Raw genomic sequence first — 26,701 nt, forward strand, 5'->3', positions numbered from 1 at the left:
AAGGCTTTTAAGAGTGTTCCCAGTATAAATCGGAATACATTTTCCCTGAGTAAGCTGGGTGGAATGCAGAGATTCAAAAGCTTAAATTGAATCCGTGCTAGAATTTTTTGCTTGTTCCTCCCTTTGATTAACTTACTGTGACTACTTGGTGTAATTGCTACTCTTTAAGGAAAAAAGTTAACCATTTTATCTTCTCTGATAAAAGACTCCAGCTGCCTATAAATGCCAGCAAGGCATTTGCAGCTATAGGTTAAAATGAGCGACTAGTAGAGATGCTGCTGGGCATCGCAGTATGGATTATCAAAGCAGCGAACCTTCCAGGGGCAGGGAGGAAACGCCTGTCATTCTGCATTAGTCCCCCAGAGTGTCTGTTATCAAAACACGCTGCATTGTTCCACTGGCAAAATAATTAGGTTGTTATACTTTGTCATGCTTAAAAGGCAACACTTGGGCATAACTGTTAAAAAATAATAATCTTACGGCTGTATCATTCTAAATTGGTAGTTTACTAGCATCATGAAGAAATTCTACTCCAAATATTTTAATCTGAAAACCTTATAGCTTATACTGGAAACCAGAAAACTCAAAGACACTTCTTCCTGCATGGACACAAGTAGTCTAGTTATAAAACTGCTCCAGTCAGCACATCTGTGCTAGCCGGAGACATCAGCTCAGGATGTGAACCACCAGCAAATGCAGAATGGGTCACCAGCAAATGCAGAATGGGTCACTGACGTTATCTGTGCTCCAAAGAAGATGCCTGTCTTTAAAATCTGTGGAGCACTTCTAAAAGCCATGAATGAGAGAATAGTAAAAGGCATTTCTGAAAGTAGAAAATAGGTGAGAACAAAAAAATGATTTCTAGTGGATTGTCCCATCCTAGTGCATTTCCCTGTCTTCAGCCCTAGTCAGTTCTGCCGGGCTTCTGAAACACTGTCATTATACACAGCCTAATTTATTTTATTTTCTTACTATCAGTGTACCAGTTCTGATGGTTTTTGAGTTAAATCCAACTTGCATCAGCTTAGTGGGATGGCTGGGATCCCTATTCTCATATTTCATGTTTTGGGGTAAGTACTGAAGTTTTTATTCTGCTAAAATAATCTTCAGCATTAAAAGTATGAATCTCAATAGTTTTTGATCTCCATGTATTTTGATTAGATTTCTGTAGAGACACATTGTTCCTAATCAGTACTTCTTCACTTCCCCCAGCATTTATTCAGAGCCCTTGGAGAGGGACTACTCACTGCTCTACAGAGGTAATCTGGGGGACACGTCCCTTTAGCACTGAAAAGATCATTTCCCCTTTCACCACAAACCCTTCCCCCTTTATGTACAGCATGAAAGTTAGTTATGCTAGAACGCTGAGAAAGGACCTGATTCACAGAAGCCTCCGGGAAGCAAAAAGGGCAAATTTCCTTAGTGAGGAAAATGGCTTTCTTACATCAAAATAGCTAAACCTACTTACTGCAATACAAGCTTTTGTTTCAGAAAGCAGCTTTCCTAGAGGGCAGACAGAAGAATTTCCAGAATTCAATTCCAGAATTTCAATCCCCAGAAGAATTTCCTCTTAAATTATTGCATAGAGCAATGGTTATAATAGCAGAAGCCTGAAAGCAGATTTTGATATAAGCCTTTGCATAAAGTGCCATAAAGATGCATAAAGATGACCTAAAATATCAGTAAATAGCATTTGTGTTCAGGATGATTCTGGGTATGTTTGATTCAGAAAATACAGATTGATTTCACTGTAATACACACTGAACATGCAACCAGTTTTCATCTAAGATTTTCTGTTCCCCCTGACGTCATTCTTAATCAGAGAAAACTGCAAAAAAAATTAAGAACCTTACAGCGTGGCTGAGATAGATAAGACCAAGGGAATCCCGTCACTCACTAATGAAATATGCAGCTCTACTAGAAAAATTGCACTGTAGCAATTGTAATCAGCACATAACTCAGTGCTTTAGAATTAGCAATAAAATAAAATGTCAAAGTATAATACCAGGAGGAACATAGGAAGACAAAGTGCAACTAATTACCACAATTACTGTAGCAGAATAAAAGCTATTAAACACTAGTCCCAAAGCACAACATACAAGAACAGGGAAAGAAGAAACATCAGGGAATAATATAAACTTTCTGATTAGAAACACATAAGTAAAATAAATAAATTTAAAAGAAAAATCTCAGATACATTCAGCAAAATGACAGAGGTCTGCAAATGAGTGAGTCAGAAACTGGTATGAAATCACTGATGCTTTCCCCACCAGACTTAGAGGCCACGATTTTGTTGTTGAACTTCTCCTGGTGCCCTCAGTTTTCAGGCAAGCTTTCGTAATTGCAGTACGTACTCTCACTATACAGCTTACATATTCAGCTCTCATGCACTCAGCATGTTGCATTCAAATCCATAAAACCATGAAAGAACATCCTAAGTACAGCAAAACCAAACTGGATCGATTGGACATACTCCTTAACTGTCTATATTCATGTTTTTGAATTTTAATCCAAATTATATATTTCATTCTCCGAAGGGTCCAACTGTTTTTATATCTTTTTTATTGTCACAGGCAGATACATACATTATTTATTTAAGGATATATTTTTCCCATGACCTTACAGACACTTCTCTGACACGGGGAGCTTGGGGAAGGAAGTTTGTTGCAAGTTAAACATGAGGAAGTACAGTATAAGCCTGTTTACCTTGCATGGAAAAATAAAAAAAAAGACCACCAACAAAGAATAATTATATTAAAAAATAATAAAAAATAGTTTCTTTGCTGTCTCATAAAAACTTGCAGTCAGCCTGTGAATCTGCATGGGAAAATGTCCTCCCTCCAGAGCATTGTCTAACTAGAGCCCTTTTGGACTTAAGTGAAATAATAATAATAAAAAGTGTATGCAATGCAATTTCCATGGAAACTCAGAAATAGATCTAACATTACTTGCAGTAAGTCTTTGTGCCGTGAGTGGAAAATTTTCTAGTTTACACAAATCCCAGCTATTATTTTCTTTGCAACGCAAACACAGGCCAAATATTTTCTGTCATATTAAAGATACAAATGGTCAGTTTTACTTTCTGTCCGGTACAAACGTGCACAGAAGGTTCAGAAGCTGCAGCAAAATTTCTGATACTTATCTTTCCATTAACCCAAAACAGATATTAGAAAAAAAAAAAAAAAAAAAAGAATATTTTTGGCTTTCTTTTCACTTGTTCTTTTCAGAAAGTGAAAACAACTTATAAAACATCTCCTGTTTACATGTAACATTACAGACTGGAAGACAGCCAGAGCATTGGCAGATGTGCCTAGCATTAATGGGAGCTTAACTAACTCTTCATATTAGATCAATTAGATGCTAATGTTTTCCATATAGCAGGAGAGAGAGCTTGCTAGTGAAGGAGCATCTATTCAGATTAATTACCTACAGATATGTATCAAAATTGTTGTATTTCACGAACTTTAACAGCTCATGAAAAGCTAATGCTATAAAATTACTCCTGATAGGCCACCTTTCTACACTGCCAGCCCCAGTGCTGCCATCACTGAACTAATATCTATCATATAGATGATGTTTGTGCTCACAGTACTTTTGTTATCTTTGGAGAACCTACAGCTTTACCAAAATAACAGGTATTATACAAAAGTCCAGTAGTTGACATACACTTAGGGCTGTCAAATAACCAATTCTTCCTTTATGTTGTTATTGTACTAAGTACAGACACAGAATCAGTGACCGTGAATTTACTGGACTTTCAGAGGTACTTGGTAGTTTGTATGCACAGAAAACAAACGTACTAGGAGATTATAGCAAAGAGTGCATTAAAGGCAGGTTTGTTTCTGTTTTCAGAGTTGAAATTTTCATGGCAAGGCAAAAACTTTCTCAGTAGTATTTTGCAAAGGTCTTGGAAAACTCTAAGTACTACTGACTGGGCTAAATGATAATGGATTTCTGTGTTCTATTACTTCTCCTTACACTCTGTTATCTGTGAGCCTACCCTAGAAAAGAAATGAATTTAGAAAGGCAGTCTGACCTGTGAACCATGTAACTGATAACATTAAAATTTAGCAGTCAGTGGGTGTGGGCTACAAAAGAGATATGTCTGTGATTAGCAAGAGTTTGTTAGGATGAATCAAGATTTACTTGTGAACAAGAGCTTACAAAGAAATCCAGTTTCAAAATCCCATATTAGTATCCTTGTTAGGAAGGTAAAAGCAAGACACATACTGTCATACTGGATCTAGAAGGTCTAAATTGCATTTTGACTCACAGATCAAAACCCTTTGTAATAGACAACTGACTTGAGCAGGGGATTATGCACAACTGCTCTTTGTGACTGTTTAGGGAAAAAAAAAAAAAAAGCTTGCTTAGATTACAGTAATTCAAACTGTAGTTCTCAAAGTCCTTAAAATTCCATTTACCAAAGACAGCATTTTCAGGATGTGAGCAGAGGAAGCTGCCCATTGAGACATTAAAGGAAGGGCATGATATCTAAGGCACTGAACATCACCTGCAAAATGCTGAGTACTGGAAATCAACAAAGAGACCTCAGTCAAACTGGAAAATGTCCAGCCTCTCCTTGGGTTGGATTTTAACAAAATGTTCAAAGGAACTTTTTTGATGCAACCATATAATCTCAATTATAATTGTTCATGTAATTGTTCATCAAGTCGTGTGATTTTTTTTTTTCCTCCAATCTCATCTGCTCTGGCTTTCTCAACTAGAAGCAAACTCCCTACAAAACAGACTTTCAAGTCCAAAACCACTGCAATGACTTGTGACCTAATAACTGGGTTTGGAGACTACAGCATCTTCATTTCACTGTGTTCTCAAGATCAGGCAGAACAACAACCACGAAAGCATGCAGGAGTGCCACATCAAAGAACAGCACCCAAATCAGCCCTTATGTAAACATTTTTATCCTCACTTAGTTACTGAAGCATTCTTTCCTGCATATTCTAAAGTAAAAGAAAGGAAGACAAAGCATCTGTGTTTTAACATAACTGAGGACTTGCTTTTTACTTGTGGAAGCTCTCTTCTTGCTAAGTTGAACCTTGCCTTTGCCCCACATCTCACAGTAAGATCACTTACTCAGACTTGTTCTTCTAAAGATGGAAGGAGTTCTGCTCTGTTCAACAAATACTCATGTCCTTCACGCAGATCATTTGCTCCTGTATTACCAGAGCAATTTAAACTTTAAACCACAGCTGGCAGCAAAGTCTAAAACATGCCGAAAGAACAACAGAACGTTTGGCAAAACTTAGCTGTCCCTTTTTTGTTTGCGGTGCAGTCAAATGCTTTTTAAATTGGATCCTTCTGCAACCACAGAAATGTCCAGCACTGGAGCTGGCTACTATTTTAGACATACGGTATCATATTTGCCAGTTGATTTAGTCTTTGTGTTTGTAATAGAATTATCATTCTAATTAGAATAATTAGAATTATTTACTTCTCATATTTTAGCTATATTCACTTCACCTTCACTGGAGATCTGCAGAACTATAGCAGTTTCTGTGAAAAGCAAGTTAGTACCGTGCCACTATAAGATAAAGCCATCAATCTCTCATTTTTATAGCCACAAGAAGGTCTATTCTTGCAACACATAAAATGATCAAAATGTGCCAAAAGCACAGAGTTTACGCTGCCATTTCTATCATTAATAAAGTGACTTTTCTCTTACATGAGTTTCAAACCTCACTCCCTGCTACTCTTCCCTCATCCAGCAACAGAAATAATGGTGGCAGTCCAGAAATTAATTCTGTACATTCTAGATTAGTTAATTCTAGAGCATGTCCTAGTTCTGAGCTGGGTTGCTCCAACTATTAAGCCTACTGTGGGAATGGTAACTGAAAGTGGGCTGTAAAACTTTTCTCCTGCAAAATCAGCTCTTCATTTGGTGTAGTTTTGGAGCTATGGTAATTACATGCCAGCTCAGGAGACATCTCTGCAAGCGTGGTGTCTGAGCTGTACTATTCACAAGTAGGAAGAGCCCAGTGCTCTAAACTAAAATAGTCCAAAACAGGCTGTCTGCATGTCAATCTGCTCATCTGCAATAACTGCGTGCTACGTGGTCAAGTACATCCTTTTTACGTTCCTGGATATGCCCTCTACAACAAAAGGACTTTTCTACAGGAGATTCATGTGGGCCTCCATTATTTAGGGTTGAAATGTGGGTACAGTTTGCGATTATATTTGTGCAGATTTTACTTGTCTTTAAGTGAGGGAACAAATACAGTAACTACATCAAACACACACTGAAGAATCAGTGCAAAGTAGTTGTCTGATGGAGACTGAACTAGTCCTGACCTAGGAATCCCGGCTATACTTGAGAGAGTCATTGTTTAAGGCAAAGGACTGCTTAATAAGGCTTTGGTCTTTAACACAGGTTGCATCACAGATTGACTGACTGAAGCTTTCTCTTTACAAGTTCACACACAACTCAAAATGTCATGTTGATTTTATACCTGCCTGGCCAAGTGAGATTACAGAGCAAGTCAATCACCTTGCCTTTCAGACAGATTTCCCCTTTTACATCTTGAAAATTCTACTCACTCACTTGTAGATTATGCAAAGAAAGAGGAAGCAGCATGACTCAGCTCCACACTACAATGGCTGGAGCAGATCCAGACCTAGCAATCCTTTGGGCTTTCCTTACCAAAATACAAGTCTGCAGCTTGGATAATGTAAAGCATGCAGTGTTTGCATAAGAAATGTTAGATGGCAGCATGCCAGCTACAGTCCTTAAGCATTGTGCTAGTTCTTTTCATTTACAGAACATTATCTTCTGCAGAGTTAGGATGAGAACAAAATAAAAACACAAAGGGGTCTGATCTTAAAGAGTGCCTATGTAAGACAAAACGCTGAAGAGGAACAGCCTTCTGAACCATATTCCCTAGACATCAATTTCTGTGGAAATCTAGTGGTAGACAACATTAATTTAGCAAGTTTCACATCATGCCATACTGGTGAATATTTCTGTATATTGTGTAAATTAGAGAAGGGAAAGCAGAGGTATAGAAAGCTACAGACTTTAAGAAAACCAGGAGCTTTGAGTAAGTTTAAAGAACCTTGAGTCCCAGTGCTTTGTCTAAACCACTGGAAAATACAGCTACTTCAAAAACTCAGTGTTATCTCAAAATCATTCCTGATCTTCTACCATTTTGCTAACACCTGATCCACAGCTGTTTTTTCATTAAGCGTGTCCACAATATGAGCTATTGCAGAGCATATAACGCACTGTAAACACACTTAAGTGCTCCGTATAAACAAGCTCTGAGCAAAATTCAGCAAGAACTTCAGTTGACTCCGTGAATACACAACAAAGTTAGATGATTTGATGGTTATCTCACAGCAATCTAACATCTGAGATAAAGGCCTCAAACCTAAACTGCTTTTTCAAAACAGTATTTTACATCCTAGTCCCATGTCCAAAAGCTCTGGGAAATGGCATGCATCTGTCTTTTCAAGCACTGCATCCACTGGTAGAAATTACGTATCGGTCACTGCTTTCACAGATGTGCATCAAAGTAGCAACGAAAGTACTAAGGAGGCATGATCCAAGCTATTTCTCTGGTATTACTTGCAAAAAGCAGCCCAGTGGACTGCGTACGTTGGAGGGTGATTGAGCAGTATCGGGAAACTTGCATCACATACTAACCAACCTCATGTTGCATTAGAGGATGAAAGGCCAGTAGGCTGCTGGGCACTGTGGAAATTTCAAAAGATAGTTCATTTAGAAAACTTTATGCTTAGCTTCTCCTTATTCCCCCAGAAAAGTTCTGGGCATTGTCATATGATTGCACTACAAAACATGAAGTTATCCAAAGCCAGTTCATGAGAAGTGAGCGGAAACATCTCTTTTCATTCCAAAGGAAAAACAACTCCTATGCTGTTTTCCTAAGTGAGCTGAAAACTTGGAGAGAAACCTAAAGCTAAAAAAAGCAAAGAACTCAAGAGGATTTGTATTCTGGACTGTGGTTTCTGTTGCCTTAGCTCAAGGGAAAATATGTTCATGGGAAAAAGGCCTGCCAGGAGCCAGATTTTTTTCAACTCTGACTTTTCTAGTTGGCATGGCTTTAAATCAGTCTGTTTCTATTAAAGATACTTCTTCATAACCAAAAATGTTCTTTATGGATTTTATGATAGCTGTTTACAATTGAAAGAACGAGTTGTGTCTCCCCAAAACACACACACACGGAAGTTACTGCTGCCATAGTAACTTCTTTGACTGGACAGGAGTACTTCTGAAAAAGTGCTCTGTTAGAGTGGTGGCTATCAAAAATACACAGGGCACTGTATTGTTTTACAGTCAGCATGACAGCAGATCTGTTTATACTGTTATCTTATCATGGAACTCAGACTTAAGCATAAGCTATCTATAACTACATTATAATCACGTGAGAGGATAAGTGCAACCTAATGATAGTGCCAATCCTCTGAAGAGTTTTATTTTCAGCCACTGGCAATTCAGAGAAGACTTCTCTGTAAGCGTCTTTGATAACAATGTGAAAACTGTAACACAATGTGATCATGCTGCCCAAACAGACCTTGCCAGACCCCTACAATTACGGCTATCATTAATCAAAGTGCTGTATCAACACAGTTTACCTAAAGGACACCAATCCCCATTATACACTTGAATTGTCTTCTCTATTAATTAGATTTCCTGAAGTTAAGAGTTAACAAAAATTTATAATACGGTCTTTTTTTTTTTTTTTTTTTTTTTTTTGAGACTACTCAGAACTTTATAGAATGATACAGTAAGCTTTCATGGAACATTAAAGTGAACTTCACCCCTTATTTAAAAACTGCAGCTAATGCTATAAAATGAAAATTGCTTACCTGTGATCAACAACTGTTACATTGGAAGCAGGAATTCCCAGAAGAGAACAACTCTGTTCCAGTTCTTTCTTACGAATCTCTCCTTGATTGTAGTAGTTTCCTGAAAATAACAAACAGCAACATCGTCTAGTTTAGTTTAGGTCACCTCAAAGCAATAAGTATGAGCATAACATTAAATAAAAGGGCATCATTTCAGGAACGGCATCATTGTGGAGGAGAAACTCCATAAGTTTTCCTAAGTAAAACCCATCTCAATTCAGGCAAAAATGCTGAGGCAAACTTCTGCCAACCTTTACCACATGAGCTTGTTTGGCAAAGGCATCAGAAGCTGCCATGTTTAATCAGATCAGTTGTCCAAGGAGCCCAGTATCTTCCTTCTGGTAGTGGCCAAAGTCATGCTTCTGCTAAAGATATGGGAGATCTTCCAAAAAACTACTCTGGAATAATCTGCTTGGGCAACTGCTTCCAACCACCCGTTTGATTAGTAGTATTTTATTCCTTGAAACATCAAAATTTCTAGTTCTTCAATTTTATTTTAATTGGAGCTTTCTATTTTATTTTTGTACATGCCTAATCCTCTTCTAAGCATTGTTAATTTTTTAGCAATATTTAATAGCTCTTTTGATGAATTCCAAACACTAACTATACTTTGTGACAAAATAAGGAATCTTCTGACGGAGTATATATGGACTAACTGTTTACACATTATTTGAACTCAAGTCACCAGTATAGTACAAAAGAATTGAGCAAGATCTTTTCATAAACACGGGAGAAACGTCCTCTCTAGTGAGGTGACTGAAAGTTGTTATCACTGGCAAATTTCCAGGTTGTCTCTGTGAAAGGGGTTATTGGGCCTTAGTCCACTTTAAAGACATGTAAATTCACAAATCAGTAATAATTAACCTTCTCAGGAAGGGCCAAAGAGTCACTCCTCCTTCACCATTGGAAATGGTGCCATGAACTCCCTCCTGTACTCTTAACAGCACAGGCCTGTAGAGCCAAGTTGAACAGCAAGTCCAAAGTCCTTGAAAAAGAACTGTCCCAAGGTATGTTCTTTAAGTGACTAAAGTTTATAGTATATCCTGGACCACTTCTAATAAACGCATGTTGTCATGTAACACTAAGACACCACAACAGAAAATGGTGATGAAATTAAAAAGACTTTAGGAAAGGAATTCCATCATAAAATTCTGTTTTGAGACAAAGATTTTTCAGAAATCTGCATCATTCGCAGAGGAAATTCTGGCAGAAACTACAATCGCAAAGAACTTATAGAACCAAAAAAAAAAAAAGAAAAAAGACAGTAAACTTAATTGAGATAAAGCATTTTGGAAAAGTTACAACATAATAAATATCCTTGAACCAACAACTAGTAGGGAAACACTTAAAACACAACCTCCTTTTTCTTTGAATTCTCCTCATCCTGCCCTCACATTACCTTCCTTTTTCTTTGTAGCAGCCATGCAAAGTCCATGCCAGAGCTGCAATGGCCCCTTCCAGAATGTTACCCCGTGCAAACCAATACTTTAAACCAATTCTAACTTTGAAGTAAAAAAAAAAAAAAGGAAATATACAGCAGAGTATTAACGTATGATTCAAGTCTGTAGTCAGCTGTCTTGAATTACACTAGAACCTTTTTTTTTTATTGTTGTGGGCATGAGTCATCCAAATCTAGCATTTCTCTATAGCAGTGTTGCAGTCTGAGCACTCGCTAGCAAGCTTTGTATAATATGCAGAGGTGAAAACCAGAAAAACAAACAAACAAACAAAAACTCTTCTTGCAGACTGTGAGTGAATGATTTTAGGAAACTATTACAATGATTATCTGTGGGTTTGCTGTAGAACACATCAGCTTGGTCTGCAGCATGCGGCTTGGATCACAAATTCCAGCTGAGCAGAGTTAAATTAAGTGTGCACCTTCCCTGGATAAATTATGAGTACTGCAGGGCTTATTTTAGACTGATTTCTTTCATGGACTTTCACGATACTAGTGTTTTAAGATAACATATCTTATGCTGCAATGCAGCGTAGTAACAGACTGCACGGGATATTTTACCCAAATGGTACTACTGTTCTCAAAATACCTAACTTTTCCTGAACTCAAAGGTTCCATGTTGCTAACAAGAAAAAATGGGGAGCTGTTGAGAGCAAAAACAGCTGAATAGCTGATGCTGCTGGACCTCATCCATGGAGCACTCACAATAGAGAGTCAGCTACTACAGAGAGCAAAGCACATTTATACGGAGTTATTAGTTCAATCAAAGATTACTCAGTGTGGAGAAGACTGTTTTCTTTCACAGGGCTGTAACTCTGATTCATTTCTAAGGCATTTTGATTGATATCTGAGAACTACATTACAACGGACCCTAAGTAATGATTGTGTTTCAGTGTCACAATTTACGGAGTCTTTGATCAACTCACTTGTCATCATCAATCATACAAACAATGACAGGATGAACCATCTGAATCACCCCAAAGACTATTAAGAGGCACAAGAAAAGCTGTTAGCTCAGTGAATGCATTTTCCTATATGGGCTGCTAGTTCCATTACGAAGGCATGCAAGACATGCAATAGAAGACAGTGTCAAACATACTTAATGTTTCATGTCACTGAATCGGGAGTGCTGTAAAGAACAATAAAAAAGAGAATGTGAATAAAATAAGCAGAAGCACAATACTTCTTCGGAAAGTTTTCTAATTGCAGCAGCATTTTAGTCCTGAAAACTGCAATAGCAAGGTTGCACATCAATAATCTCTTCGTTGCTCTGAAAAAGTCAAACAGGATCCACGGAGTTTTGTACCTCAGCAAAGACAACTGAAAGTTTGCTCTGCTCTGCACTAAATCTTGAATAGGAGGGATACAGTAAAGTCACTACACCATCAGAGTTCATCAATAGCTTAATCTTGGTCTTCTCACCGCGATAGTCTGTTACGACAGAAAGGTATGAGAACAAAGAACAAAAGTTGGCAGTGAACAAACTGAAGCTTTCCAAACTACAGAGGTCCCTTTTCCCAAATATAAGTTGCTGTCACTGTGGGATGGAAATGTTTGTAGCCTAAGATACACAACAAACATAAAATATCTTTAGCTTTCACCACAGACTTATGAATTCTAGTATGGCAGTATGTGTCTGAAAGATCTTTTAAGATGAGGTTGCTTCCTATACCCAAAAAACTGAACAAGGTAATCATAATGAAATGCAGAACAGTAGCATTGCATCAGGCACAAAAGCACAACCTTGAATTCATCAGAAGAATAACTTAATAAGTATCAGTCGTGCATTAAAAAAAAAAAAATTAATCTTGGGTTTTAGTAGATTATGAGAACAAAAGACAACAGCGTCAAGCGCTGTGAAAGTCCCTTGTGATATTTGTCCTCTGAGAATCCTTCCATTCGATTCAGCCCCAGACAAGCCTCAGCGGGACCAACGATTCGACTCTTCAGTTACTGTGCTTCAAAAATAGACGTGAGATGACTAGAAGAGAGCCCAAAGGAAAGCAATGAGAATGACCAGAAGTTTAGAAAACACGATTTATGAGGAAGATTGAAAGGAATTGTTTTGTTTAGTCTAGAGAAGATAAGACAGGAGAGGCAGATAACAGCCTTAAAAAAAATGTCAGAAGCTGCTATGGAGGGATACTCTGATTTCCATCTTCACGGTAGATCAAACAAATAAGCAAGCTTAAATCATTCCAAAGATTCAGGAGAAAAGTGATTTGAAGAAAAGCTAATGTAGCACTGAAACAGACCACACGGGCTGAAAAACCTCCCTGGAGGTCCTGGAGAACATTCATCTCCAGGAAATGAGGACACCACTGAGGCTGCCTTTGAGCCAACGGATGGACAGCATGACCTCTTCGGGGCTGTTCTTCTATGATTAGACTGACACACAACTGGTATCTTTAGATGTGTTACTGGGACTGTATTGTTACGGTGCATTAAAACCAGATCATCTAAAGCAAGTCCTCTACAAGATGACAAAATCACAAGATGCAAATAGTAAAGCAATGCATTTCTAAAAACTAATGATATTTCCATGCAATTTGAAAGTGTGTCAGTGCTGCAGCATAAGATTTGATTGTGGAACCATAGTGGTTTGGATACGCAAGGGGATTTTAACACTTCTCAAGCTACTAAAATTCTGCAGGAAGCTGCATTTTGGCTGCAGCCACGTATGCATGGTCACACCATGGGGTGGCTGGATATGACAATGTGCCACAGCCCAGAACAGTGCCCAAACCCCGAGATGAGAGGCACGGCAGGGCCTTTGCTGCACAGTTCTTCCCCAGGGAGGCCGGGAGGGTCAGCACGGCAATGACATCACGCGGGGGCACCACGCTGACGTCACAGCCCTTACAGCCCCGCGCTGACGTCACGGCCGGGCCGACACCCAAAGAGGGAAGGTGGAGGGGGGGCAGCCGGCTGTCCCCGCCGCATCCCCCTGTCCCCTCACCTGCGGAGCAGCACAGCACCGCGGGGCGGCCGCCGGCCCTGCCCAAGGCGAGCAGCGTGGGGGCGAAGAACATGGCCTCGTCATCGGGGTGCGCCGTCAGCACCAAGGCGCGGGCAACAGCGGCTTCCCCCGCCGCGCTTCCCCTCGGGGCGGCCGCGAAACGGCGGCGCAGGCGACGCGTGACCCCGAGCAGCACCAGGACCGGCACCAGGACCAGCCCCAGCAGTACCAGAGGCAGTCCCGGCAGCCCCCAGCCCCACCGCCCCGCTGCCATAGAGACCGGCGCCTCACGCTGCTCCTCCGCCGGACCCGCGAGGGCCCGCACGAAGGTTCCGCGGCACCAGAGGTCCCCCCCGCCTCCTCCTCCCCGCCCATCTCTGTCCCGCCTCCGGGCGGGGCCGCGCACCGGCTGCTCAGTGCCAGGGCTGGCCAGGGGACGGGGAGCTCACGGGGCACCCTGCCTCGGTCCAGCTAGGGAGCGGGACTCCCCAGGAGGGGTTATAATTGGGGCCAAGCCCGTTAGTGCGGGAAGCCAGGGAGAATAGGGCCAGCCAGCCCTACACGCACCACCTGACCCTACTTAAACGTTAACGAGTAATTAGCAGCAGTGACAAACTCAGGCTGTGCGGAGTGTACCTTCTGTCCCTGTACTGTGTGGCTGCGGAAGACGCGCAAGCGAAAGCTCAGAAGCAGGGCATGAGGGCATGAGGAGCATGTCTTCAGAGGCACTTTCTGCTGTCTGCGAATCTGTCGGCTATCCCGAGCGCAGCTACGAGGGGAAAAAAAATGTTTGGATATGTCTCAGAAGTGAAGTCAACTGCTGAAGAAGGTTGCAGAGCAAAAGAAGGCAGGAAGTAGTAAAATAAATATGCAAAAGGCAGTCATATGCGGTGGCTTGGAAGCTTTGCTGTTGAAGACAAATAGGCAACATGGAAGACAAGCACATTACCTCAGCCAGAGTGTGCCGGCTGCGCAGGTTCAAAGAGTCAAATGGGGAAAGCAATTCAGCAGAAGTCAGCATCTGAAGAACGCCTAAGTCTCTCAAGACACTTGCCTGACTTGCCCTCACACTTTTATTTGGATATCTATATCCTTAAAAGTGAATTGAGGCAGTCATTGTGTGTGTTGGGATCAAAGACTGCAACCACTTCGCCTTGGGGACACCTCATGTCACACTAACATAGCACTTAGCAGAGTGGAACTCACTCAGTTCTGCTACTAACTACAGACTTCATAAAATGCATGTTTTATAAGTAAAAGTCACCTGTTTGCCACAGGGCGAGCCCCTGCTTTATTACTCTGAGCAAGTAACTGTGCAGACGCATATCCCGTGTGTAGGGTATGACTTCTGGTACTTAGTGGAAGCTGTAACAATACGAAAACATTTTCTCAATGGGATGATTTAATCTCATCTAATGGTATTTTTTCCCCATTGTAAACCTGATAAGAGAACCATTTGTGATCTCAACGCATCCAGAATTACACATTTGCAGCTAAAACATCGCAAAGATTTAAAAACCTTATTAAAAGAGCTACCTGTGCTACATTTTCCTCTCAGGGAAAGGGGAAAAAAAGCCCAAGACATTCTGGATTTTAAACCTCTCCCGTTTTTCCAAAGCCAGTCACCGCTCCGGGCCCTCAGGCCGGCTCCCTCAGCCCTGCTCCGAGGGGCCCAAAGCTCCGGAGCCCCTTTTCATCCCCTCATCCGCAGCCTGAGGGCTCGGCGGCCGCCTCCCGTTAATTGTGATTATTATTTTTATTCATGTCAATCGCTTCGCCTTTTCTTTTCGGCCCCGAGCCCCTCAGCAGAACCTCCGGCCCCTCTCTCCTCAGCGCCTCCCGCCTCATGGCGGCCGCCCCCCCCTCAGATCCCCTCAGCGCTGAGGGAGGGGAGGGGGGGGGGGGGGGAGAGAGCGGGAGCCTTTCCCCGCCGCCTCACCGGCCAGCGGGTCCTGGAAGGAGCATAACAACCCGCCCTCTCACCCCGGGGCCCGCCCCCCCTTCCTAGCGAGCTGCCTCCAGCCGAGCAACGCCACGCCGGCTGCGCGTCGGGAGGAAGGGGCGAGTCTCCCTCCGCCGGGAGAAAGAGCCGAGGAGCGGCTTTGCCGTTTTCTCCTTAGCTGCCAGGACCTAGCGGGCCGGGGCGGAGCGCGGCGAGCCGGGGGAGGGGAGGCAAGATGGCGGCGGCGGTGGCGCTGAGGTTGAGGTGAGAGGCTGCGAGCGCCCAGCCCCGCCGGAGCCCGCCGCCGGGCCGCCCCCGCGCCGCGCCGTCGGTAAGGGCAGGGGGCCTGGCGGGGCGGCGAGCGGGGCTGGCAGGGCCCGGGGGGGGCAGCGGGGCCTCTAGCGCCTCCGTCGTGAGGAGGAGGAGGAGGAGGAGGAGGGGGAAGAGGCGGGGGCCCCGGCCATCCCTTCCTCCTCCTCCTCCTCCTCCTCCTCCTCCTCCTCACCGGGGACGGGGCCCGGGGGGAGGGCGCTGGAGCCGGGGGGGTCCTGAGGGAGGAGGCGGGGGAGGTGGGCGGGTCAGGTGTGGCTTAGGGCGGGGGGTGCCCCCTGCCCCCGGTGCTTTTTTTTATTATTATTATTATTTTTTTATTTTTTTCCTCACTGTTTGTGCGCCCCGAGGTCCGGAGGGGCTGCGGGTGGACGTTGATGGTGCCCCCTGAGGGGAAGTTTGGGGAGAAAGTGCAGAGCATCGCCGTGTTGGGTGCCCATCCCTGTCCTGTGGGTAGGAGAAGTCCGATTTAAACCAATAAACCAGTCATAATTAAAATACATCCGAATCGGCCCTTGGAAGCTTGGGCAGGGGTGCATCAGGAGATGTCCTGCTGCTGGCCCCGCGCTGGGGCTGTCAGCAGGCACCGAGTTACCCATTTGGGACCTGTAAACATCCCCAGCTTCTGCCGGCCGGGCTGCTGCAGGGCACAGCGCGGGGGCTTTCCTGCAGTCACTCTGACTCCCTGGTAAAGAAGTTTGTGTTTCTGCACTTAAAAAGCTGTCAGTAGCAAGTCAGTTGCACTTGGACGAGGTTCCAGATGGACGCGTGTGCTCTTACTGTTGGGCTCCAGTACGTAAATAACCAACTTGGTGATCCGAGCAGTCTGCTGCTGTCCAAAATACGCCTCTTCATGTTGCACATAGGTGGTCTTCACCAATATTCTACCTGTTTGTGACTGTAAATATTGGTGCAACGTAATAATAATAAAAAGAATAACTTCTGCAGTGAGAGGGGTGTCTAGTTTTGAGTGCCTGCTTTTGTAGCGGTATTCTGCATTATTTTTAGGTATAATAATAGAGCTACAAGCTGCTAGAGCTGAGGCAAGGCTTGTTATTTCAGGCTTTAGGATGTGAGGGAGAAATGGTGCTATTAGAAAAGAAACATTATGGTACTATGATGACTGAGGGTACAGCCTAAGTAAGGACCGTGCAGATCTGTTGCAGTTCCGTGCTGGAGTTATACTCTGCTGAATGTTGTTATTCCTGATTAACTAAACAGCCTTGACATTTGGAAAGGAAGTATGTAATGCTTGATGGGGGTTTCTAGTTAGCTGAAATCTAGTGGATTGTGTTGGGGGATGAAAGACCTTCGTGCTCAAACGTTCAGGGGAAACGAGCCAACTGCAGTGACCCTTCTTGTGATAACACAGTTAATTTTTTTCTTGACATTACTCTTCTACATGATAGAATATAGGCTACCTAGGAAATAAAACGTTGTGCTTTATATGTAGTTTGATTTGTCTGCGGATAATATCCTGTTCAATATAGGTTGCTAAAATACTTAAACTTGTTGCTGAAGCAGGGGGACAGGTACCATTTTGGGGATCTTTTTTTCCAAGAGTTAAAATGCACATCTGTTAGTGTATGAAGAGGATATTCCAAATGTTTGCTTCCACAAGTGTTAGTTCTCTCTAGCTTTTTAGTAAGTGTACAAACCAATTAAAGGTAACTCTCCAAATTTAAATTAAATCTACAAAGTTGGGGTATATTCACTGTTCTACGTTATGCTGATGATGATTTATTCTGAATGCATGTTACATGTATAGCCACTTATTTTAGTTGCTCTTCCTGGGCACACGTGTTCTGCATCATGAAAGGTCTAGAAAGCTCTCAAAAACTGAGGTAAAAGTAGTGACAGACTTGAAAGCTTCTTTTTGATTTCGTCCTCTGGTCCCCTTCCCCAGTTCTTGTGGTTCTATTACTGCATCTTCTAAGTTGCCTCATTTCTGTTACAGCATGACTGAGTGATGCTTGCAGGGAGAGGAAGCTGATTGCTTCAACTACTGCTAATTCTTTTCCAGTTACCTTTCTGCATTTCTGTATCAGAACAAATATAATCTTTTTTTTTTTTTCCTCTATTATGATGTTCTTAATAGTGGCATTTATTTATTTTTTTTTCAAAGCTCTCAGTCAAAGTTTTGGTGAAATGCTTTTTTTCTTCTTCTGTGCTTATCTGCAAAATGGTTTCAGTGAAGGTTTTCCTGTATGATCAAAAATACTGTTCAGAGTTCTTGTGTGTGTAGCTACTTAAAGTTAAGATTTTAACAATTGTTTGAGTTGGAACAGATCTGTGCCTCATGCAGGTGCAGTACAACACAGCACAATCTTGAGAACAGACTACTAACCAGACAGTGGTTTCATAATGCAAACAAACGTTTCCTGGATGCAGTCTTGAACTCTTCAAGTCATTTGTGTTCTTCAGTCAAATGTGAATCGGTGCTTCAGATGACAAGCAATTAACTGAATGTGTTACCCGGTATCTGTACTGTAAATGTCCCAGGTAAAAATTCTGACCTGTGCAGACTGCTCTCTGTAAATATTTACTTTAGGCTATTTCTAAATTATGCAAATAGACGGGAACGTGCTGCATATGTCCTCAGCTTGAGTTTCTCTACCCTTCAGTGAGTCTCCATCTAGTAATGATGTTTTGTGATGTTCCCTTCCTCTTCTGTACCAGTTCAGCGTTTATCCACCACCTGTTAAATGCCTACCCCAGCCCGGGCCTACTGGGGCTTGAGTTTAGCGAGCTGGGGTGCATGCAGGAAGCTCAAACTTACCTTGCAGCTAAGTTTCCTCCCAATATCCTGAGAGAGATTTCTGTGTCCTTGAATAGCTTCACATCTAAACCACTCATGTAATGCTGCCACTCCCAGACTGATTTGATATGCAGTTTTCTCTTCAGGCTTAAGGAGGATGTTGGTCGATGTGGTTTTGAAGTCAGTGACATCACCTGCTCATGATTACAGAGGCTATTGCAAAATTAAGGTACTGTAGTGTATGAAGATGCGTCGCCCACCTTTGAAAAATCCTATTGTTCAAAACTCTCAGCAGTAAAAAAAAACAAAACAAAAAAACACTCAGGAATGAAATTTTTGTGCAGACATTGTCTGCACAAACTCTTGACCAGGACTTAAGAATTCTGTGCATGTGGACTGGTCTTGGGTAAAACCGAAATTACATTCATAAAGAGTGAGGGGAAGAAGGGCTATCAATGAAAAAGGACAAGATAAAGTACAAAATATGCTTAAGCTAATATAATGTCTCTTTGTCTGTCCTTCTTGTGCCATAAGTTTAGCTGTGGCTTACAGGGAAAGTACGTTTGGTCGATTCTGTTTGTAGCTGTCGTGGAGTCAGAGGCCCGCTGGTCCTGAGGAGAGCTGAAAACGGCCGCGGTGCAGCTCACGGAGTTCCTGCAGTGCAAACACCCACTGGGCTGTTCCTGGTGGGGAGATGTGGATGCTCTCCTAAAAGAATTAAAATACCGTCATGTTTCAAGGAAGGTGCCTAACAAATGGGAATATAAATCAACTCATGCAGGAAGTCTACTAGGAGACACACTTGCCTCTTTCTTCTAATGAACCTGTTGATTCCTCTCTGTTCATGCTAGAAAATTAAGCCCATGTAAGTTCAAGTGCTGTTTTCTGAACTTGATGTTATTACAGTTCATCTGTGGCTTTCACCTCACTACTGGTAGTTTGGGAAAAAAAAAAAGAGGAATTAGTTTAAGAATTGTATATACTTGGTTATTTACCGTAGAGTTTTGTCTCAGAGTCACATTTTTCACGTACGGTTTCTGCTCATTATGCTATTTTAAATGCTTTGCCGTCAGAGAAGGGCTGTGTGAAAGGTGTGAATTCTCCCACGTAGTAAGTGTAATTTAATGATTTACCTTTCTTGGAATGTTATTCCCAAAACTGTTTTTTGTAGAAGTGGTCACTTACCTATGCCATTACAGCTGTTATTTTGTAGGTGCTGTTTCTCTGTGGTTTCAAAGAGTAAGTCCGTGTGTGTCCAAAACCCTGATTTTTTTTTTTGTTTGTTTGTTTTTTACACCCCCCGTATGGCTATTGGGGTTTCCTTACACCGTTCATAGCTTGAGATCCTTTCCATTCTTCACCATTTTCTGTGACTGAGAGGCTGTTGTGTAAGCTTCTATGAGGAATTATATTTTTATATGTTGGTGCGTTCTCTGTGAAGTAGAACATCTCAAACTTAATCATAAATGTCAATAAATCACAGTTGCACATAAATCAGAATAAACTTTGTTTCTAGAAGGTGATACTGCACAGGATATGCACAATCTGAATAGGCCTGAACACTCTAGTACAGTAAAATAGAATTCTTATTTTAACCTTTTTGTCTTTTTAGCTGAAACTGAGAGTTATTTTTGTATGACCTCAGTTAACTGAGGAGAGTGGTGAGGCTGGTACTTTGTCCTGTACAAAGAAGCAAAAATTGCTGTCTTGAAATAATACTTCATAGCATATAATATATATGAAGTTTGAGATCATCAAAATTGTTTGTAATCATGGGTGAAACAGGAAGAATTAGGTGGATTCAAGTAAACCTCAGTGAGCTGTTAGCACTGACTGGTGAGTGAGAATGATTCGAGGAAGGTTGTCTAGTTCTTATCACTGCAGTTGCGTAGCATCTCTTGAGCCTCTTGCATGCTGTGAACTGATGAGTTGGAAGATACTTTGTGTGGTTTCTGTTTCACCTTACAGCTTCCCGGGTTAAGTTTGAATGCTTCAGTTGATGTTTCGTAGCCAGTTGAATTAGCCCATGGCAGGGCTTGGGCCCTTCAGAAGGGGTAAGGTGATTATCTAGGCTGTGGAAGCTGCTGCACTTGTCTTAAGAGGCGGGGGAAGTACTTTCAACATTCAGTTCTGTATACTTGGTTTCTGGTCTTTGGCTCATGAAAATTTTCTGTGGTGTACGCTAATTGTGTACTATTTGCTGTCTTGGGACAACCAGGAATGAAAATGTGGTGTTGCTGAGAAAAACAAGATGTTTTAAGTGTCTTTAGGAGGAAAGTAGATAGTTTGTATTATAAATACATATTTTTGAAAACAGAAAGCCTCCTAAGGTTTGTATCCTTCTTTGGTTTAAATCATTGGTCAGCAGTACTTTTAGCGAAAGAGGTGTTTCCATCCTTCATTTCCATTTTTTTTTTTTTTTTTTTGAATGGAGGATTTTCTCTTGCCTCTTTTGGATAGTTTTGGTGTTAGTGTGACCCTCCTTGGCTGAAGATAGCTGGGTAGGTTCCTGCAGGATCAGGAAGTGCTGCTCCTCGATAAAAGTCAGGAGTGAGAAGATTTAGTCTCCTGGGGACTCTGAATCCACTAAATGAGAAGTTAGAAGCTGACTCTTTCTCCTGCGCGTTAGATTTTTAACAACTGGTGAGCAGACTCTGAAAATATTTACTTTTCTTTGAAGTATATGTGCTCAGCACTTTTTTTTTTGGTGAGAAAAGTGGGTAGCTGATTAGAAACTTTGTAAGATGTTAATGCAGTCGTAGTTTGTCCTGTTCTGATCCCCCATATAATGGCAGCCTCGGCGTTGATAACACTTATTAGCAACTTTTCTTTAAGCTCATAAATTACAGAAGAGAGATTAAAATAGAATTTCCTGGAGAAGAGTGTCTTGTCAGCTGAATTTGATCAACCCTATTTGCTAGAGCACTAATTCTACAAATACAGTAGCCAGAAACAGGAGAAAGAGAAACTGTTATTTAAACATGAACTGTAAAAAGGTGATCTTGAGATTTGCTAGCCAGGTTTGGTTGCAGATTGCACATGCAATTAAGTAATATTTATCTTTTGGTATGGCAACAAAAATCCTTTGGAATTACTCTTTTCTAACTTAATATTTAATGTTCCAAAAGCTATTACCTAAGTACCTTGAGGAGTTGGAAGTCTCTTAATGGAAACCTCCTTCTATTAAAATGTGAAGTGTAAAATCCTATTTTCATTTTTGAGCTATCTTGATGCAGATGGAAAAGTCGTGCTAATAGAGAGTAAATGTGACATCTTGAATGGGCTGCTGTAATGCTCCTTGACTTCTGTCACTTCTGTAATTGGCTAAATTAAAGGATACCATGCTTCCATGTCATGTAGAGTATGAATCAGACGCTCTATAGCATAATTGTGAGTTTATGCTGTGGACATTCAGAAATAAAGCGTTGTATGCTAGTAGAAATTTCAAGGTATGAGAAGGAGTCAAGTTCAGATGCTTGTGCATTTCTTAACTTTTTTCTTTCTCCATCTTAACTTTTTTTTTTCTCCCAAAACCTTGCCACGTAAACCCACTACACTCCCCCATTTTTTTTTTACTGTATTTCTAGCAGGGTAGAAATAGCAATTTTCTACATCAATAGTTTTGTGAAAAGAGGGAGTGCACCTACACAAGATTAAAATTCTCGAGAATTTATGATACATTCTGAACACCTTTTGCAGAAGAAGAAAGGCCATTTGCACACGTGGAATTGCCATGAAAATTCAACAGGCTGTTTTCAACTTAAAGAAAACATGTTCAATGTTTTTATTCACTCATCCTAATAGCATGTGCCCCTATGCTTCGACTGCGAGCTTTGGAGTATTCTGCAGCTTAAAACCAAGTGGATGGAGATTTCAAAAAGGGTGGAAGGGGTTCTGAGCTTTGGCGATGGTGTCTCTGTTTCTTAAAAATAGGAGGCACTGTATTCTGCAGCTTGTTTAAAGAGCTGTTACTTAAATTGTCATTCATCTGGGAGTTGACTTGCTACTTTTTTGATTGTAGCATGTAAAGAATCCTTCATGTTGTCTGGGGTATCCCCAATGGGTTTTCCTACTTACCAGCTCGCCTGGTTGCTTGTGCACTGTAGATGAAATACAATTCCTTCAGTTCTTGTTGTGAAGCACAAATTTATTGTACATCTCCTCAACCACCGACCTTCTGGAAGGTTCTTGATTGAAAACCCGTTACGTTTGAGGGCTGTCCGGTCCGATCCTGTGGCTAATTTTGTCCCTTTGCGTTCCATCCCATTACTTTGCAGAACCTTGTTTAATTGGACCTGAAGGGTTAACACAGACCATGGCATCGGAAAGGTTGGAAAAGGCCTTTGAGTTCATTAAGTCTAACCCAAGCTTTTTTTCTTTGTCACTAACTCTTTTCACTGTTGTTTTTCTGAATAACTGTCATATGACTGTGCGATAGCTGGGCGCTAACGCCGTGACTGAAGGACTAATACCTGCTCTTGAAATGTCTGGTGCTTTTTTTAGTTAAGGACGAGGCTGCTAAGTCGGTCCTAGCTTCTGACTGTACTTTTAGTGTGCCGAGCAGTTAGGTTTTAGATGGTAAGTAAAATTTAACCTTTTACTGTAACTATTGGTTGATCAAATAGCTTTTTTATATGGAGGTTGGACATACTCCACAGTTTTTAGAAATCTGCTGAAAATGTACATTAGTTTTCTCTTGTATATCCCCAACATGCACATTTGATGTTTTTGGACGAGTGCTTGAACAGACTTAAGATTATCTGACAGAATAAAAATGCAGGGAAGGTTTGTTTTGCATATCCAGCAGGGTATTTATTTGAAGGGCTTACTTGTATGGCTCTCAACTTGTAATTTTGTGTTATTGTCTGTGAGTTGGAGCGTTCGCTGACTTGAAGGTACAAACGCAGGTCTGTTTAGTTCATGAAATCGGTTCTTGTTGTTTGCTTTAATGGGTTGGTTGTTCAGTACGGCCTGTTTTGGGGTTTTGTTTTCCCTCATAATACTCACTTTTTATGAAGGGAAATCACAGAACGGATTATTCATGGGTATTATTGTCATGCTTCAGATAAAACCTTTCTAACCACTGCTGAAACAGTCTCTTCACTGGAAGTTTCATTTTACGCTGGAGTGAAATTTTAATAAATATCCCCAATTTAACTTAGTGATGTGTTGTAGGCCACCCCCTGCCTAAGGCTGAGCCTTCCTTGTTTTGCTATAGGCTGGTTGCATCAGAGCTTGATTTATTGAGGCTGCTGATTTATTTATTTTTAGAAAACAACTTGATTTGAGCTTTCTTTAGCTGTAATCTAACTCTTTGCACTCTTTATATCAGACTTAGTATGCTCAAAAACAAGCTGAGGAAAATCCCCCCAAAGGATGAGAAATTTAATTAGCAAATATTGGTTAAAGACTTCAAGATGGCACAAAAACTCCCCTCAATGCAGAAGTGCTGATTTGTTCCATGCATGTAGAGAAAACCAGAACCCACCCCTGGGCCTGGTCTTTCCCCGCGACATTGAGCGTGCGAGTGGCAGACGGGGTAACCCTGCCTGGGGCCATCCTGCCCTCTGACCGCTTCCCTCTGCTGCTGCAAACACTTGGGTGGCCACGAGTTGAGTGTTTTGGGGACCTGGCCTGCTAAAAATAGTTCCTGCTTTTAACCTGCTGTGTTTCCCCAAGCGAAGAACTGCTTTTCTCTGTGGCAGCGCTGGCTTTTGCCTGCTTAAAATGCCATGGATCCGCAAGCTGAGGCTTGGGGACTTGAGTCTTAGTTCTGATTCAGTCACTGACTATTTCCTGGGTAGCCTTTGATAGATTTCTTAACCTTTCAGTGACTCATTTTCCCATGTGCACGCTGAGGATAGCGCTTACTTACGTGTCTTTCTGAAGCATTTTGAGACCTGCAGATCAGGAGATGCTGTTCAAATTAGTACTGCCTCTTGGAACCAGATCTGAAACGAAGCTATGACTGTTGTAATATCCGCTTCTAAATGATTTGTAACTTACTCAATATTCTCTGCATATGAAAATGTAAGTGTGAACAGTAGCTTTTAAGGGAAAGTTTGAATTGGGTCTCTTCAGTAGTTTGAGCTGGCCAAAGAGACAAACGCTGTCGTACTTTTAGAAATAAACAATGTTAAATCATTTCCTTATCTGAGGAGCTTGAATTATCGCAGGGCTAAGTGTGTCCTCCCAACTCCTGAAACTGTTCTCACTGCTTTTCTCAGCTAGGTATCTCCAGACCCAGCATTTTCTTTTTTTGGTTCTTAACTCCAACTTCCCCTGTATTTTATTTTATTTTATTTTTAATATTATCCGTTTAACACTACCGGGTTTCCCCATCCCTTGTATGTTTTACCACAGAGTCCAGGAATGTCAGTCATGACCTGGGACACTATAGGAGAAGAATGGATTGGGTTATGAAGCAGAGAATAAAGCATACTTATTTCTGACCCTTCTGATTGTCTGTATTCAGTGAGACAGACGATCGGCCAGCATGGTTGGCAGCTGTATGAAAGTATTCGTGACCTAACTTTATCTTTGTCAGACATTTAAGGCAGAATTCCAAAGTCTGTAACAGTTCTTATAAATGTTTATATGAGAACGCTCTGAAATCTGCAGAAGGACACGAGAAGATGGTATGAAAATACCGGTCTGAAAAAACAGAGTCTTGCCTTCATTGAGTGAGCAGAAATGGAAGCTGATTTCTTGTGTCGTAGTTTGCCAAGGATGCTAAAAATGAAAATGAGCAGCCTCTGGTCTGGCGTGGGAGCAGGAACTGGTGGAAAGATCGGAGAGGCAGCGAGAGCTGGTAGCAGTGAGCTGTACAGGGGGATCCGGGTTGTGTCTGAGTAGAGGAAGACAAGGTTTGTCATGACTAACGAAAAGATACAGCAGTGAGAAAAGCCTGGACAAGGTTGTTTACAGTCTCTATGCACAGTTATAATTTGATGCAAGAAGAGTGCCATATTTAAATGTAATCTCAATGTATGGAACCTCGAGAAGTGACAGTAGGGAGGTGGCATTACCCTCCCTGACCAAGAGATAGGTTTGTGAAGAAACTCTGTCTGCTGGATGCACGTAAGCAACTGCTGGAGGTAGAGGCAGATGCTGCTACGTGTGAGGTTGGAGGGTGCCTGCATCTACAGAGCTAAAGTCAAGTGCATGCATCCACAGCTGCAGAGTTGGGTAATAAAGCAGAGATCAGCAGAATGTTGGTGGTAATTCTACAGGCAAATGCCAGCACCGCCACCCCCCTGCATATGACAGAATGTAAATATGCTCATACCAAGAGATCAGCAGATAAGATGGGATCTGCAGGGCATATAAAGAGGTCAAATTAGGAGAGCGTGCAGGCACGTCTGAATGCCTGTGACAAGAATAGGAGCTTGAGAGGGGAGGGGAATGCTGCATTTCAGCGTCATTTTACATGCTCTTGTACCACAATGTCATTCTTGTCCTAAAAGGAGTGAGATCTCCTACAGGATCCCCATCCTTTAGCTCCTGCTGCACCTTTGCAGTGCCAGGGCATAGCCATGTGCCTCCTCTGCTGTTACGCCCTGCTTTCTTCCTCTCTTCCTCCTGCCTTATCGGTGCCTTCCCGTGTGGCTGAGGGTGGGGGATAAGGCAACCCCCACTTACAGCTTCATCTTTCCTTTTTTTTTTTCTCTTCACTTCCACCTCTCATTGACCACAATTATAGCCTCTAATTGTGTTTCTGTTGCCTTCTGCTGTTGGTAATTTTTTGTTTGTTTGTTTGAGGTTATGGTGCTACAAATGCGGTCATCCTGCCAGTTCTCAGAAGGCCATTAGACTAAATGTTTTCATGTGTATTGCATAGACTGCATAGACTATGGGATGTGGGCTTGCGTTAGTGTCGTTGGGTGCATGAAGGACATTTGTGCTGGTACGCTGTGTCCCCCTCCTGTCCCTCATCTTTCTGCTTTTTCCACTTCTAGTACAGAATCTGGAGAGACAGTTAGGACCTCTCTTTGCTGCTGGATGAGTGGTGATATTTAAAAATTGAAGAAATATGCAAGTGCACATATGTTATTTTTTATCATTTCCTTTTGTTTTTAACTGCCTTAAAAAAGGATCGTATTAATCTAAAATTATATTATTTCCAGTGAAGTTGGCTATTTTAGTATTTATTTCTGTTGTTACTATAGTTTGACTTAGTTATTCTCAAGCATAATCACAGGGAAGTAAGAATCTGTAGTTTGTGATCCATGCAGTTTGCAAATTCTGACATCTTTGTCTTGGTGATCCCCAGTGATCATTTTTGGGGTTGCCAGGGTCATGGAATATGGAAGATAAATGTTGGGGCACTCCTGGTTTAAAGATGTTTGCTAGTCAAGCTTTAAGGTTTTAAAT

At 41.7% G+C, this 26,701-nt stretch overlaps 2 protein-coding genes across 7 annotated transcripts in view; one reads left to right on the plus strand and one right to left on the minus strand.

Annotated features, from left to right (window-relative positions):
• Nucleotides 1-13,723, minus strand: part of PIGL (phosphatidylinositol glycan anchor biosynthesis class L) — a 60,437-nt gene extending 46,714 nt beyond the window's left edge. Inside the window, exons 1-2 of the mRNA XM_038166009.2 lie at nt 13,299-13,723; nt 8,845-8,944 (exon numbers count right to left, since the gene is read on the minus strand). Of these exons, the coding sequence (XP_038021937.2) occupies nt 8,845-8,944; nt 13,299-13,572 (374 nt within the window). The 5' untranslated portion in view covers nt 13,573-13,723. The remainder of the gene's footprint in view (nt 1-8,844; nt 8,945-13,298) is intronic.
• Nucleotides 13,724-15,332: 1,609 nt separating this feature from the next.
• Nucleotides 15,333-26,701, plus strand: part of NCOR1 (nuclear receptor corepressor 1) — a 65,739-nt gene continuing 54,370 nt past the window's right edge. For 2 of the 6 annotated variants that reach the window (XM_038165998.2, XM_038165997.2), the window contains exon 1: nt 15,356-15,571. The gene's annotated coding sequence lies outside the window, so the exon portion shown is untranslated. Of the gene's footprint in view, nt 15,572-26,701 lie in introns of all 6 variants that reach the window. The other 4 variants (XM_038165994.2, XM_038165993.2, XM_038165996.2 and 1 more) reach the window with 3 other exon arrangements.

This window comes from Anas platyrhynchos, chromosome 20 (assembly GCF_047663525.1).
Source record: "Anas platyrhynchos isolate ZD024472 breed Pekin duck chromosome 20, IASCAAS_PekinDuck_T2T, whole genome shotgun sequence".
Classification (NCBI taxonomy): Eukaryota; Metazoa; Chordata; class Aves; order Anseriformes; family Anatidae; genus Anas; species Anas platyrhynchos.